The sequence below is a fragment of the Notechis scutatus genome, chromosome Z, assembly GCF_049901735.1.
Source record: "Notechis scutatus isolate UNSWTSFEM ecotype Mainland chromosome Z, rNotScu1.2, whole genome shotgun sequence".
NCBI classification, from domain to species: domain Eukaryota; kingdom Metazoa; phylum Chordata; class Lepidosauria; order Squamata; family Elapidae; genus Notechis; species Notechis scutatus.
Window position 1 is genome coordinate 88886711 of NC_142025.1, and position 17459 is coordinate 88904169.

The 17459-nt window shown below is 39.3% G+C and overlaps 1 protein-coding gene across 5 annotated transcripts in view; it reads right to left on the reverse strand.

The window, feature by feature from the left end:
• The window catches only part of FMNL1 (formin like 1), an 87822-nt gene extending 75250 nt beyond the window's left edge, over positions 1 to 12572 (reverse strand). For 3 of the 5 annotated variants that reach the window (XM_087945400.1, XM_087945402.1, XM_026682805.2), the window contains exon 1: positions 10707 to 12571. In XM_087945400.1, coding sequence (XP_087801526.1) covers positions 10707 to 10862 — 156 coding nt within the window. In that variant the 5' untranslated portion in view covers positions 10863 to 12571. Of the gene's footprint in view, positions 1 to 10706 lie in introns of all 5 variants that reach the window. The other 2 variants (XM_087945401.1, XM_087945403.1) reach the window with 1 other exon arrangement.
• Positions 12573 to 17459: the final 4887 nt, after the last annotated feature.

Sequence of the window (17459 nt, forward strand, 5' to 3'; positions counted from 1 at the left end):
CTAATTTTGTAGGATTTGGCTCAGTTGCCCAAGCTTGTTCATTCATCAGGTACCTGAACTTGTAGCACACTGACATCCAAGTCACGTGGCAAAGGAAAGGGCAGGTTTCAATTTCTTTCACCTCCTGCTGAATGAGCAATCGACCTGTTCCAGATTATAACGGCAGGGATAGGGCGACTGAGAACCTTCAGCTCTTACGTACTATATGTATAGTTCCCAACAATCCCAATGAGAACAGTAAATCTGGAGAATGATAGAATTTCATCAAAATCTCAGTGGTCATCTCTAAAGAATCAATTTTTCATACTCAAGATTATTCTGAACCTTGATTCCAATAATGCCTGGTCTCTGGAGACTCCAGTAGTGTCTGTAACAACCCGTAACAGCTTGACTTGCCAGTTGGGCTGGTTAATATGTGGACTACAATATTGCAGTAATGTTAAGATTGACTACCCATTAGGTGTACAATCTGGAGACGACTTTGTTTAGAAAATTTAATATAAAATAGAGTTCCTTAGCTGTTAAATGAGAATATATTTAAAGGTATTAAACATGTATTTCCCAAACTGGTTCAAAGTCAGTTTAAAATTCTACATGGCTAAGGATGCAGATATTGGAAAAACCATCTACAGGTAGTCCTCAACATACAACAGTTTGTTTGTGACTGTTCATAGTTACAGCAGTACTGAACAAAGTGACTTATAACCATTTTTCACCATTATGACCATTTCAGCCTAACTATGGTCACATGACCAAAATTTGGATGCTTGGCAACTGGTTCATATTTCTGATGGTTGCAGTGTCCTGGGGTTATGTGATCAGCTTTTATGACTTTATGACAAGCTAAGTCAATGGGGAAGCCAGATTCACATTACGTTATTAATTTAACAACTGCAATGATTCACTTAACAACTTCCTATCACAAAGGTCATAAAATGGGGCAAAACTCACTTAACAAATGTCTCACTTAGCAACATAAATTTTGGGTTCAATTGTGGTTGTAAATTGAGGACTGACTGTACTCCCATACCAACTGACTCATAAATAAAAACAAGTGAGGAGAGGTCTGTCCTCCAGGCAGCTCCCACCATTCAAAGTAAAACAGCAGAGAAAGAGAAAACCATCCAGAGAAACCTACCTATTAACACTATTGCTATCTTTTGGCACAGAGTTCTCACAAATGACCAAGCTCAGATTCTCAGATTCTTTGGAACACATTACGTAAAGATCAAAGTTTATAATGGGGGGGTCTTATATTTCCTTCTATAAGTAGAAGAGGAGAGGGTTGACTCAGATAAAGTGGCAATTAGAGGTTGGAAGATCTGAAAGAGCAAGTTAGGAATAGACTGGCATGCAGAAAATCTATCTATGTGGTTGCCAAGACACCAACACAGTGGTACGTAATCAGTATCTTCTGGCACAGGGAAGATTGTTTTTCTCTGCTAGAATTTTCAATGGATTCAATGGATCTTCCCCAGTTTGGCATCCCCCTAATGCAAGGGTCTTCAAACTTGGCAAGTTAAGACTTATGGACTTGAATTCCCAGAATTCCTTAGCTAACATGACTGGAGGAGGAATTCTGGGAGTTCAAGTCCACAAGTCTTAAAGCTGTCAAGTTTGAAGACCCCTGCCCTAATGTATTGGAAATACAACTCTTGGAATTCCCAGCCAGGGTCCCATTGGGAATTCCGAGGATACCATACTGTGTGTATTTTTCCTTCAACTTAATATATTTTATTTATAAATTCTACCTTGTTTTTTATGGAATGGCCTAGAAGCTCTACTGAATGGCAGCAGGTAAACCTTTCGATTAAAGATGCAGCCTTTTAAAATACATAAATAATGGATTTCAGTGCTAATGTTTATGGAGGAACAAGCTCCATTTAACAGTAAGGTTTACTTTGGAGTAAAAATATATAGGATTGTACTAATAGCTTGGTGAGAGATTTATAACTTGAAAACCTCTTTACCTGGATAATAGGTTTGAGCTTCTCCACCTTTAAGAATCAGTGGCTAGCAGGCTTCTTTCCCACCTGCAGTTTTCCTCCTCTTTTCAGAGACAAATTATTGAGAGAAGGGAGGACAAGACAGCTGTCTGATAACTTACCTTGGGAAAATCAAAGCAACTTCAAGGATAGGCAGATAAAAGCTACTATTGTGTAGACCAAGCAGTGTTGGTTTTGCCCTTGATAAACTCATGAGAAATAAATCATGAGAAATAAAAGGTGGGACAATTTCACATGCAGTTGAGAAAGTAAATAATAGAGAAATCCCCAGGGATTTTGATGAAAAGCTGCAGCCACAAATGGGATGTTTGTGAGCACCTGGCAAAAGAGAAATGTTCCAGAAAGCCAGAGTTCTTTTGCAGCTTTCCTATGCAAAGGGAAATTCCTAACCAGTCTTATACAAAACGAAAAGGATGACTTGGTCTCAAATATGTATTTTAATGGTCTATTGGGGCAAAGGTTCCACCTGATGGAAAGCTAATGCTTTCTCTTGGGCATTAGTTTTCCATCATTTTGTAATGGTGGATTATGAGCTTGGTTTGCCTTACCTGTGTCTTGTTTTTGGTTTTTTAAGCTATTTTCTGCTTTAATAATATGTACATAAAGCCACCAAGTTGCAATTTGTGAAACAGATGACCATATAAGTTGATTAAATAACTCAATAAAATTCTGATAGCCCCTAGATTCTTGACCTTTTCTTACAATTAGTAGCTACACACAGATACAGAGGCTTTCTAGAGCCCATCACATAACTATCCTTTTTTTTTCTTAGCATCAAACTGAAGGTATTCACCTTACATTTTAAAATTTTAGTTTTTCATCAAAAAGAACACTTTACAGCTATTGAAAAATATTTTTCATAGCTTTTCAGAAACCAGGATGACTCCAATAGGAGACATTGTTATTAATATTAGTATTATTTCTATTTTAATTAAAAATCAAAATTTCTAATAAGTTATGATTTGCATGCAGTAACAAGACAAATCTTCCTCTTGAGTAACAATGTGGCTGAAGAAAAACATAGATAGTAGTTGAACTGTAGTCATGTTTTATCTTAGATAGCTCTACAGGACTAGCAGGTATACAGTTATAGCAAAGAGATAGATATGGTGGCCCATTATATTTATTATTATTAATAGTTGTAGTAGCAATGGTATTGGCATTCCTGCAATTAAGCAGGGAGAATAATTTTTCCAAAATAATTACTTGACAGTGTTTAGAGTTGGAAGTGTTATTTTTTTTCCCCTGATTTAAATAAACTAAACTTAGCAGATTTTTATTTAGTTCATTTTCCATGGGGAGCAATTGGAAATCTTTTTTCCAATTTTTGGGTAATTTGCCCACAAATGTTAACAGGGCAAACTTTTGAGGACTACAGAAATTATATAAAATGGTTTCAAAGCCATATGAGGTGCAAGGATTCCCATCTTTGTACCAGTAATTGCTTTAGTTTGCCAGCAGCAATTTATCCAGAGATCTGTGCCAGCTTTTCCAACTAATGCTTTCTATATAGGTTAGAATACCCCACTAGAGATGATGGCTATGTTCTGAAGATGAGAAAAGTTGTTCTAAGCACTCTAGGCAGCAATTAGAGATTTCCGTCAATAATTAAGATGACACCTGTACACAAGGGAATTTCAGCAACCAGAACGGAAAAGTTAAGGTATCTTTCAAGTCAGCATCTTCCATGTATTGTCTTCCTATGGAATTCCTATTAATCCAGGCAAGCCTTTGTTCATTTACCCAGATATGCCAGTAACAGTGTTTGATTTCCAGGTAAGCTAGTTATGACATTGTAAAGAGTATTAAACACCAATAAAAACTTCAATGCAAACCTGATTGAAGTTGATGTAATCTGATAGGATTCATGCTGGACTTCAGTAGACTGTCAGTGGGAGGCAGAGTGTCTGAACTATATTACATTTATATTCTAGAAAGCTGTAATGTTTGTAAGGGAACAAACCATAACATCTTATTATATATTTAGATAGGTAGGCCACTTAGAAATGGTATTGATTGAAGCAGCATATAAACCTAATAAAATAAATAAATCATAAAGCACACTCTTCAAAATAAACTATTGCCTAATGTTAAGCAACCTTTCCTAATTGTGTCTGACGAATACCCTGAATTCCTTAAAAAAAGTCCTTAGATTTTGCATGAATTCTTTTTTTTGCAAACAAGTATTTGCATTTCTTACATAAAATATATTTGCATAGAGTTTTCAAGTGTTCAGTGTTCACTTGCATTATCAAACTGTGATCTTATAACAATCCTGTTAGGTCACATTATTATCCAGCAGATTATAACGGGAGGATCTATTAATTGGGCTTCATAGGAAAAGGCACACAGTGTTAATGGAGTATCTATCCATTCATTCCAGGAAACGGGTTCAAGAGTCTTATTATCTCTATAAATCTTCCCTTGGTGCAAATACAAAGAGGAAGGAAAGAGGTGACAAAGAAAATAATCAGCTTTTGATTATTAAATATATTGATGTTATTAATGCTTGGCAATTCTTTAAATTTCAAAATGATATTTTATTTCGTGTGTGAGTGCAATCCTCAATTTACAACAGTTCATTTAGTGATAGTTCAAAGTTACAACGGCACTGAACAAAGTGAACAAATCAATGTTTTTCACAGTTTTTCACATGTGACTGTATGACTGTAACTTTGTCGCTTGTATCCTTACGATTTACATTGACTGTTTCCTGGTATGATTTGATTGCTTATTGTACCCTATGACTATTATTAAGTATTGTACCTCATGATTCTTGACCAGTGTATATTTTCTTTTATGTACACTGAGAGCATTTGCACCAAGACAAATTCCTTGTGTATCCAATCACACTTGGCCAATAAAGAATTGTATTTTAAGTCTTACAATTGTTGCTGCACCCCCATGGTTATGTGATCAAAATTCAGACCCTTGGAAATTGACTCAGATTTATGACTGTTATAGTTCCCAAGGTCATGTGATCACCTTTTGTGACTCTCTGTGGGGAAATCAGATTCACTTAACCATAGTGCTAACTTAACAGCTGCAGTGATTAACAGCTGTGGCCAGAAAAATCATGGGGGAAAACTCACTTAACAACTTAGCAACATAAATTTTGGGTTCAACTGTGGTCGTAAGCCAGGATTACCTATAGCAGCGCTTGTCTGGCAATGATGGTATGGCAGCTTTGGAGGGCATTCTGAGACTTTGAGAACAGTTACAGTTACTTTTACGAATTTGAGACCAATGCTACAAATTAAAAATTCTGCACACTCCAAAGTATCTTTCTGGAATCAGACCCAAAGCGTTTTATAGCCCTAATTGCAATTCTGTAAAACAAGATAAGGAAAACACAGCAAGGAGAAATGGGGGCACTTCAATTTCCCCCAAATTTGGGCTCCCCCCCCCTCTGAGGCATTAAAGTATCTCAAGACAACTCTGTTCTCATCTATCCTGTGTGATCTGGCTAGTTGAAGAAATCCCTGCAGCGATGGAAATAAAAAGTGGCACAGAAATACATTTTTTGTTACTTTTTCTCCTTTAATATTAATAGCGCACATAAACCTTTGATCCTGAATGACAGCCATGACATTGAGCCTCACATATTACTTTGCAGACCAGTGGAATCAGTGAAGTAGTCTAAGGGTGGAGCAAGCGATCAATTTCATTTATTTATAATACCCAAACTTTTTCAAGTGTATATGTATTTCTGGAACAAAAGTAAGCCTCCAATTGCACTTAATTTACTAAATAATATTGTTTATAAAGTGTTTTTTTTTTCTTAAAAAAATAAAAAATGTGCTTATATAAATTATCTCCAAAAATTCAATCAAGTTGTTCTCTGGTCTAGAGTGGTTCTTATGAAATGAATTACTATTAGAGTCATGCACAACCATTCTATGAGAGTCAAAGGAATTCTATATTCAGCCCATTTGATTCCTGGTCCTGGATAGAAACTACAGAGAAAAATGTCCTGTTTACTTAACTTCTGGAGGCATCCCATGACCCCTGCTGGAAAATGATGGATCCTTGAGGATAAATAGCAGGAAGGATGATAAATGTACATAAAATTACACATGGAGTCAAGAAAATGGAACTTTCCCCTCATCTCTAATAATACTAGAATAGTAACATTTAATGAACATGAATGGCAAGTCAAACAAAAGTAGCACAGAACACATGATTCGAGTTAGAATTCATTTAATTAACATATAATAATGGCTACCAGCTTGGATATCCTTAACAGCAAACTAGACAGATTCACAAATACCAAGATTATAAACTAATTGAGGGTAATATGCTAGGATTGAAGAGTCCCCAGCAAATGTTCTCAGGCCCCTCCAATTACTGTTAACTCTCCATAGAAGGAAGAGACATGGGTATCAGATTTGAACCCAAGGAGCTTTTAGCCAGGGTAAAAATTATGTGACAATCTATATGGTTTTTCTAAGAACATAAGCAGGGAATCTTTGAATAACAACTTCTAGGACTGTGATGGCGACCTATGACACCTGGGCCAGAGATGGTACGTGAGCCATCGCCCTAGCTTAGTTCTGCCATGCATGCACACGTGGATCCCACCAGCCAGCTGGTCTTTGGGTCTCTGCCATGCATGCACAGGGGGTGGGGCACATGCACGGGAAGGCACGTGTGTGCACGCTTTGGGCATTCAGTGCCAAAAAGGTTAGCCATCACTGTTGTAGGAGAAAAGGTGGTTGCTCTCATTCTTGGGTGATTCCTAGCTAATTGGCCACTTTGGGAAATGAGCCATCTCCTTATCCAGTGCTCTCTGGATTACACTTATAGTTTGGCTTGCATACACCATCCATTCAGACAGTATAAAAATACAGCCCCCTTTGTTCCAAACATATGCAGCTTCCCTGTAGTTTTTCCATAACTTGGTTTCCTGCTCTGTTTTTTTTTGTTTTTTTTTGCATTAACAGATGAACTGAGAGTGCTTTCTAAATCTTAGGAATCAGGTTTGTCTTATCCCAGTGCTGTAATTATCACTCAATTGTTTAAGGCTATCCAGATGTCATACCTGTCGTTCTTCCATAACATGTTATGGGTGAAGATTTATTTTGTTGGTGGAAATACCCTATAAAGCCCACTAACTATTCTTTTCTGAATTCCAGGAGTTTAAACAAAATGTAGCACCAAGAATTCTTTTTCAGTGACAACAGATTTTAATATGAATTTCAACACTTATAAAAGGACCCTCTACAATCAAGTCAACTACTAGTTTTCCCAAAGGCTATTTTATTCTGAGAAATTGAAATACTCCTATCTCAAAATCAGATTGCTGACAAGTTCAACAGCAAAACAATCCTTCCCTCTCCATGGATTGGCAATGAATGTGAAAAGAAGTATTATTAACCAGGATGTTTGACTATCATTATTTAGGTATCTGGAGAGAGTACATCATATTATTGGGTTTCCATCCCAAGCAGTTAAAAAGTAATTTCCCCTATATTTTAATTACAGATACTATTTTCTAATTTAGCATTTCTATCCTCTATCCTTTTGCTTTGCAGAAGTATTAGACTATAATTCCCAGAAATTCTATTAGCATGTTGGCTGAAAACGCTGAAAGTTGTAATCCCGAGCTGTATTTGCAAGATGTGATGTATTCAGAGGGCTGCTCTATTGCTAGCAGGACAGCAAATTAAGTTACTCCATATTCATCACACAGATTTTTGCCTCAAAAAAAAAAAAAAGCCTTTGAATGATGTAGAGGGGAAAGTGCTTTGTTTTCATTCATGGCAGCTAAAAATGTGAATCACTGGACCATATATAAGGGCATCTCCACAGAACTATAGTCCCAGTCTGTTTTTCTTAAATGCTGTAAGTGGCAGTGTTGTGGCATTCATGTAAGAAAAAAAAAGGGGGGGGTGGGCAAAGCTGAAAACTTTTTGTTCTGTGTAAAATAAAATGTTGAAATGGGCAGGTGAGGGAGATTGAGAGGAAGCACTGCAGCAAAGTAACAACAGGTTTGGCTTGTGATTGATTACCTCAATTATCCCACTTTGAGAAAAGTGACATGACTCCAGGCCAGAAAAGTTTAATTTAACTATCCTTTACACCTGATTGTTTCTGAGCAACTGTGTCAATTACACAGATTCTGCTAACTTGCTGATTGGCTCAACAATCAATTTTGCAGAAAAACCGTTTGTTGTTCTTTTCTTCTTCAAATTTCTGACCATCAGTTTTACACATTCAGGAAAGGATAATTTACAACCAATCTTTTGCTCTGCATAAAAAACCCCCTCTGCCCATTGAGAATTGAGGGTCTGTGAACTGCAAATTTCAAAGCTTCCTTGCTTAGTCAATGCACATTTTTTTTAAAGGAACATATTCCAGGAACATGAACATGAAATTGCTATGCAGCAATTTCAACCAAAAGTTCAATCATTCTCAGAACCTGGACAATAGCTTTTGAAAGAATTCAGGAGAGTTGTACAAATGTTCACTATGTATAGAAAACAGATTGAAAGTTGCATTCCTAATTGTTGCAGCCTAACTTATGCTATTATACACAAACCCAGTTTTTGGTTTTACAAGAAGATTTTGTTAATATAGGGTTGTCCTCAACTTACGATTAATTTTTGTTGTTAAGCGAGAAATATGTTGAGTTTTGCCCCATGTTAGGCCTTTTTTGCCACATTTGTTAAGTTGCAATTCTTAAATTAATAATGGTTAAATGAATCTGGTTTGTCGTTAAGTGAATCTGGTTTGTCATTGACTTTGCTTGTCAGAAGGTTGCACAACGGGGTCACATGACTCCAGGACATTGCAACCATCATAAATGTGAATTGGTTGTCAAGCATCCAAATCACGTGACCATGGGGATGCTGCAATGGTCATAAGTGTGAAAAACAGTCATAAGTCTTTTTTTCAGCACTCCTGTAACTTTGAATCATCACTAAATGAACTGTTGTAAGTCGAGGACTGCCTGTAATTATGGATATGAAAATGAACATTGACTTTTTAATGATTCTACAAGAATTATTAAAATAAGGGAGAATAATCTGCTTTTAGCAATTTATGAACACACGTTTCTCAACATCTACAAATGAAAAAAAAAAAGCTCATTCAACTCTATGCTCTTTGCTGACAATACCCATATCTCCTGCTTTTCAAAGTAATCCTTTTTTTCAATCCAGGCATCAACTTCTCTCCAAAGATATCTTTTGTTATTCAAAATAATGTTCAAGCAAACTGGCACAATAAGTATTTAAATTATTGATTATAATAGAGCAAGTACCATTTCTAGTGGATCCTAAAAAGGTAATACCCACATACATATCTATGAATTTACACAAAATCACACATAAAAGAGCAGGAGCTATTCTCTAGCTTCAAATAGAGAACTACAGATCATACATTGCTCTGCCACCATCTTCTATACTAGAGAGCTGATCATTCATTTCGGGATACTTAAAATAAAGCAAACTTCTTTCTGGTGGCAGGCACATGATTATTGTAAAGCTTTGGAGCAAACTAATAGGATAAGAGTAAGTTAGTAGTTGATTTAAAAAAAAAAAAAAACCCTGAAGCTATCCGGTACAAAGTTCAGTTGTGGTTCTCAAAGGAGTTTATTTTCTATGTTTTTAATGTGGCTTGCCAAGGATTTGTTTTGTCACATCTAAACTTAAGTGCTCAGCATGCTGTCTCCTTAGAGACAAAATCCTACAAGAACCTGAAAATACCAAATCCAGACACCCACCACCCCTTTCAAATATGGCCAGGGTTTTTTCAATCCAGTTTTCTCCATTGTGTTGGGATTACAATTCCCTTGAAATCTCAGCCACCATGATGAAGGCAGAGAACGACTATGCAGGCTCAAGACAGCCAGATGAGGCAAGAAGGCTGCTTTAGGAACATAGCTGTGACAGCAGCATCCGAGATGAAGCACTGCTCTGTAGAATTTGGACAGGGTAACCTCTTGGGGAGGGAGGAAGGGAGGGGGGAAGGACATTATTCCCAGAACTGGGTGACAATGGGTGATGTAGTTCAACTTCATTTAGGCACTCAAGGTTACAAAAGGGCAGCGAGGAATTGGCTGTTGTTACACTAACATCAATTAAAAAAACAGGAAAAAAGGGAAGAGCTATCTTTTCATGAAGCGGGTCTGTGGTCTACAACAGACATATATTTCTGGAAACATTAGGAAAGATTTAAGCTCCATGGGGAACTGGAGGCAACGGGTAAGAACACACACCTCTCCAGATAAATGAACTACGGGAGCTGTTCTCACTTCTCTCTCCTCCCTCCATAGTCACATCCTCCCTCTAACTTAGATAGGGACCCTAACAAGACAGAATAGGGGTCTGTTGAATTCTGTTCCTATTCATTCGACTATTTTATTCCCGCCACAGATTTTCAGCACGAGAACAGCATTTCATGTCGTTTTAATCAGAGAGAAATGTGGCACAAGAAGTGTTAATGATAACATATAACCCACCCACAGAAGTCTCAAACATTATCACATTACAAGTCATGGTTACTTCAAAGCGGTCTACATCGACTATCTCCCTGTTCTGCACAAAATACCTTTTCCCCTTGTTAGGCTACCTCACCCTCGATATCCGTTTGATGTTAAAGACCAATCTAACACAATGATGAAGGGGAAAGGAAGGTGAAGTTAAAAATTGGCTTTTGCCGCGGTAGAAGGTTGAGCCGGGCTTCCGAGAGACTTACCAGAACAAGTCCGAATCGTTCTTCCAATTCCTCAGCGTTGGGCATAGGTAGTTTGGGGGGTGCAGGCTGTTTGGGAGGTAGAGGCGAAGAAGCAGTCGGTTGGGTTTTAATCTCCTTCGCTGGAGACATTTCCATGCTGCTGGCTGCATTGCCCATTCTCAGATTTTTAAGATTACAAAATACAATTTGGAAAAAGGTTACGAGTTGAAAATTCCCCCGGTTTTCCCCTGAAGCAGAAAACAGTTCAAGGGGAGGAAGAATTTCCTATAAGAAAAATCACACCCATAAAAAAAAAAAACAGGCGGGAAAAAGGTGGGGGGTGTTCCAGAAACTCCCTACACGTGCTTAAAAAATCTTCAAAGGCAAAAAGGAGCCGTGATGGTTGTCCATGACTTTGCTCTGGCGTTTGGAGTTACCGGAAACAGGAGAAATAACGGCCGCGGCGGACTAGAGGCAACGTCGCCCAACGAGGTGACCGCTGAGCTCCGCTCCTTTGGGGCCACCACCAGGCAGGAGAGCGCTGCCTCGCGCTTTCCTACATTCAAACTGATGGGTTCAATTTCCACGCGAAGGTAGCAACGCAACTTTTTTTCAGAAAAAAAAGGAGGTGCATCCTCTGATCCGCTGCAAGCGGCGGAGACAGCGCGTGGTGGCTCTTGAGAAGGCGAGAAGTGACGAGCTCCTCAGCTTAACTTCCCCCTCGCCTCCACCCCCAAAAGAGGAAGGACCGAAAACGAGAGCACAGGAAGTCACAGTGCAGGTGTTTGGCTTGGAATAATCGTGCACCGAGAATAAGCTAGCGGCAACTTTTTCTACACCGCTGCGCTGCAGGTCCTCTTCTCTAGAGGTCGCAGGCGAAAGCGTTAAATCTCTCCTCCGGTGGCTTCGTCCATTGGCACGGAAGGTCTGCGTTGGGCTGAAAGGCAGAAAGCAGCCGCAGAGGGAGCGCGCGGATTTTGCAAAGACTGGGATGGGTAGATGGGGAAAGCAAGGGAAGAGAGCCGAGAGGGACGACGCAGCTTGCCCATTCCCCCAGGCAGGAGCCTTGGCCTGGAAGGGAAAAAGGAGACGCCTGGGAGAAAAAGGACGGTGACGAAATAGCAGAGTCACCTGCTAGTGGAATGAGGGTCTCCGGCAGCAATAGCAATCGAGACAAGGGACGGGAGGAGAGCTCCCTGGGTCTCAAAGCCCATGGATTCCCGTTCGGAGAGTATTATTAGCTTCCTCTTAATTCCTTTTCAAATTGGGTAGGACAAGATTCAGGATTTTTGTTAGGGCTGCAGGTTTTGAAAGCCAGGCTCTTTACCCAAGTCGGCGCCTTCCAGATGTGCTGGACTACAACTCCTATTATCCTCAGTCAGCAAAAGTGGCGGGGGGGCGCACAGGTGGAGGAAGGCTGTCTCTGAGAGTGGGAAGACAAAATTGAGCCCTACCCTGGGACAAGAGAAGAGAAAATGGGCATTGGTGGCCCGAAGTAGGATATATCACATCCACCAATATCTATTTTAGGATGTAGGGTACACCTATACATATAACATTAGAAAAGGGAGAGGAGGGCGGAGGAATCACGTGCCAAGGATGGAGGGGCTTTAGGTTCCTCAAATCTTCGCCACCTTTTGAAGGGAGGAAATAGACGTCATTTTGACGCTGAGTGCACGCATCCTGCGCCCGCGCCATCATCCTTTCAAGACACATCCCGCAAAATTGCTGGATAACCTCGTCTCACACGGCCCAGTTAATCTTCCCAACGATGGAGGCAGAAAGGTGCAACGCCGGAGGAACAACATGCATTATTATTTCTATAAACCCACGTCGCTAAACCAATTTGCATTAAAGGACAACAGCATCCTCCAGTCTCTTTCGAAGCAGCCATGGTAGAGACGCGTTCCATCAAAGTACACCCGAAAATTCTCCCTCTAGCGGCAGATGGTTAAAATGACTCTCTTCAGCAAACTTTTAATGGGAGCCAACTGATATCTTCCTTCACATCCAAAAACAGTCGGGTGTTAAAAGATCCCAGTAGCATTCTGATAGAGTAAGCCCTGATTAGCCTGACTATTGATTAGACCTGCTTAGATTCCTAACAGGAAAGAAGTGGAGGGCACTAAAACAGGCGAAGGCGGAGTTAAGTCTTCTAGATTTTTATTACAATTTTTACTTCCACTACAACATTCTGCCAGAGCAGATTTAGCTCATGAATTATCAAGATGCAGTAACAAAATCACAATAGCCCAAGGAAGGCAAGCAAAAATGGGAGAGGCTACTGCTAAACAAACTTGGCAAGATTCATAGTACTTGTGATTCTGGTTTTGCTTCTTAAAATCTGAGCAATTACCATTAAATTAGAACTCTTCTAACGTAATCTTTTGCTCTCATAGTAGTCAATCTTTGAAAAGCTCAATAGTACGATCATACTCCCATTATTGGTCAAAAGCAGCTGGCATTGAGATTCTAATGTTAAACACATATACAGCAGTAAAAATCAATAGCCATACTGCAGAACAGTGATTTACTACCGTATTGTCCACAATGGGTAAGGTTTCTTATTCTCCAATTGTTCTTAAACTAACCCTTTGAGGAAACTTCCTTAAAAAAATCTGACCAGTATTCCTTCCCAATTCCCTCCTGCAATATAGTTTTCCTATATTAAGAGTATTATATTCCAACCCTAATTAAACTTATGAATGCTGAACTGCTTTTACGCCTATCTTGTACTGTTGTAGCTTATGATAAAACAGAACATGAAAGGTTCTGGAGTTACTTAATATTCTTAATGGCAAGCATCACCTGGCAGAAAATAGGAAAATGACTTTTCTTTCAGTTTCAGGAAGCCACTCTTAACAAAATTGATGGACAAGTCTGTCCAGTTGTAAAACAACTCATTGTGTTTATTCTGGTATGTTTCGTTTTATTTCACTTCTCTCCCTGCTTCATCCCAATGCTTGTGAACCCCTTAGGACAAGGACTTTTATCTCTTAATTTTATAAAGTACAATATATGGATGTGTATTTGTAAAAATACACTTTTGAAAAATGTATGTATTTCAGTAGCTACACTATTCAAAATTTAAGCAAGTCTTTTCAGTCTTTTTTTTTTTTTTTGGTCAATACTTCCTAAGGCTAGGAAAGATCCATGTGAAAGAACTTCTCTCAGTTCAGAGCTACTAAAAATGTGTTTCTCCATGAATCCTGTCCAATTATCAGTACATACAAAATGAAAGATATTCAACATAGACTACCAAGACAAAGCACAGTGTTCTCCAGAACCACCATTGAGCTTAACTCACATTAGAACAGACCCGGGCATTTTTATCTGCAGAATTCTTCACAGAATTGTCTTGGGGGATTTCTGAACACTGCTAACATTTAAAAGAAGCAAGCTGTAACAAAATCTTTATAATATGAAATTGACATAGATTCCAATAGTAGTGGAAGAATTTTTTCGTATCATGAAAATGGTTATATTCAATAAGATACTCTTCACCTTTGCTCTAATCTTGATAAACTAGAAGCCCAAATAATTCATCCTTCCTCACAAAATATATGGGAACCACTTTGATCTAGTGGTTAAGGCACTAGACTAGAAAGCGGGATACTCTGAGTTCTAGTCCTGCCTCAGCCATGGAAACTACCATGATATAGGGCCTGCTGCTTTAGTTAAAATAGGAGGAAGGTGTGTTGGATATGTCCGGCACCTTGAGTTCTTCATAAATCAAGATGGGATGTAAATAAATAAAAATCTTCAGATATTGCAGCCAATAATACACAACTGAGCCCCACAAAGGCTGTAAACAAGTTTGCTTACGTTGCATAAATAATATTCTACATTACTTTTTCTGAACTTTTAACAAAATAATCTGATGTCTTAACTACTGAATCAAGACTTTTAAATACAGGATTTAAATCTGGGGAAAGGGTTCATTATAGTTATTTATGGAAACAGGAAAAAATAAAACAGGTGATATAGGAAAAATGGGGAAGTTAGGCAAGATTTCCTGAAAAAGAGCCAATATTAAATTTAGCCCTCTTTCTATATACACCTCAGCTGTACTTCAAATACAAGCATCAATAGAAGAGAGTATTTGTAGCTAAGGGTTGAATTATTTTCAGGCTAAAGATGTTATCTAGTTTAACAATGAACTGTCTGCTAGAAAACATGTTCAGAGGGCACCAAGGACCCCACAGTACAACCATCTTTTTTCTCTATTAATTTCTGCATTTGTGTTGAAGGAGACACGTACCATACACATAGACTTGTTCTTCAAAAGCAAATGTGAAGCTTACCAGATGGCATATTCCAGATGACTTATAAGTAACCAGCAAATGAAATATACACTGCTCAAAAAAACAAAGAGAACACAAAAATAAGACATCCTAGATCTGAATGAATGAAATATTCTTATTAAATACTTTGTTCATTGCATAGATGAATGTGCTGACAACAAAATCACACAAAATTTATCAATGGAAATAAAATTTAGCAACCCATGGAGGTCTGGATTTGGAATTACACTCAAAATTAAAGTAGAAAAAATCACTACAGGCTGACCCAACTTCGATGTAATGTCCTTAAAACAAGTCAAAATGAGGCTCAGTTGTGTGTGTGGCCTCCACGTGCCTGTCTGACCTCCCTACAACGCCTGGGCATGCTCCTGATGAGGTGGCGGATGGTCTCCTGAGGGATCTCCTCCCACACCTGGACTAAAGCATCCCCCAACTCCTGGACAGTCTGTGGTGCAACGTGGCATTGGTGGATGGAGTGAGACATGATGTCCCAGATGTGCTCAATTGGATTCAGGTCTGGGGAACGGGCGGGCCAGTCCATAGCATCAATGCCTTCGTCTTGCAGGAACTGCTGACACACTCCAGCCACGAGGTCTAGCATTGTCTTGCATTAGGAGGAACCCAGGGCCAACCGCACCAGCATATGGTCTCACAAGGGGTCTGAGGATTTCATCTCGGTACCTAATGGCAGTCAGGCTACCTCTGGTGAGCACATGGAGGGCTGTGCAGCCCCCTAAAGAAATGCCACCCCACACCATTACTGACCCACTGCCAAACCGGTCATACTGGAGGATGTTGCAGGCAGCAGAACGTTCTCCACGGCGTCTCCAGACCCTGTCACGCCTGTCACATGTGCTGAGTGTGAACCTGCTTTCATCTGTGAAGAGCACAGGCCGCCAGTGGCGAATTTGCCAATCTTGGTGTTCTCTGGCAAATGCCAAACGTCCCGCACGGTGTTGGGCTGTAAGCACAACCCCCACCTGTGGACCTCGAGCCCTTATACCACCCTCATGGAGTCTGTTTCTGACCGTTTGAGCAGCCACATGCACATTTGTGGCCCGCTGGAGGTCATTTTGCAGGGTTCTGGCAGTGCTCCTCCTGTCCCTCCTTGACAAAGGCGGAGGTAGCGGTCCTGATGCTGGGTTGTTGCCCTCCTACGGCCTCCTCATCTCCTGATGTACTGGCCTATCTCCTGGTAGCGCCTCCATGCTCTGGACACTACGCTGACAAGACACAGCAAACCTTCTTGCCACAGCTTGCATTGATGTACCATCCTGGATGAGCTGCACTACTGAGCCACTTGTGTGGGTTGTAGACTCCGTCTTATGCTACCACTAGAGTGAAAGCACCAGCAGCATTCAAAAGTGACCAAACCATCAGCCAGAAAGCATAGGAACTGAGAAGTGGTCTGTGGTCACCACCTGCAGAACCACTCCTTTATTGGGGATGTCTTGCTAACTGCCTATGCTTTCCACTTGTTGTCTGTTCCATTTGCACAACAGCATGTGAAATTGATTGTCAATCAGTGTTGCTACCTAAGTGGACAGTTTGATTTCACAGAAGTGTGATTGACTTGGAGTTACATTGTGTTGTTTAAGTGTTCCCTTTATTTTTTTGAGCAGTGTATTTAGCTCAATATAGGTCATTATCTGATAAACCTACAATAACTGATATAAGCCTATCAATGTAGATATCCCTTCTATTATGGTTCGTTGCACAGTCAGCCAAATGTTCAGACTGGATTTGGCATTTCTGTCCACCTATTGAGTCTTTCCCAAGGACCTGGGATAGGCAGATTGGATATTTGATGGTGTTAGAGTCATCGTCGCTGGTCATAAACTGTTCCGAGTAAAGCTGCTTTTTTGCAATTCCCCTTCTATTTTTATATATATGCCTATTATATACATTGATCATTCCTATTTATATAGCAGTAGGATAAGAAGATGTGTATTTTCAGGTGGAGTAGTAGAATGTAGATGCAACTGTCATAGCTTAATACATAGTTGATATGTACAACTGGCACTGATATTAAGACAGCAAGCACAGTATGATGCTATATATACATTTAATTATTTATAATTATACATATTTGAATTATAGCTAGCTCATTTCTGAAGTACCTCAACATGAAATCACAGAGATAATAAAAATCTCAAAATGTAAATAAGTCACTTTTAAGAATTACAGATTGATGTTAAAGCTTTCTTCTGAAATAAAACATATAAAGACAAAGCATGTAAGTAAAACTATATTTCTATAACCTAAAGAATTTCAGAGGACTTTCCTTTTTTTTTTTTTTTTTTTAAATAATCCCTGATTCAACTCTGCACTTGGATCAGCCCCACAAGCTACACATTTGATGAATTCCAGAGAAGCCATTTAAGTTTTCCACAACATCGATAGCATCCTCCCTTTAGCTATCTTCAGCTAAACAATGTTATGGAATTAATGCTTAGTTCTGATACAGTTC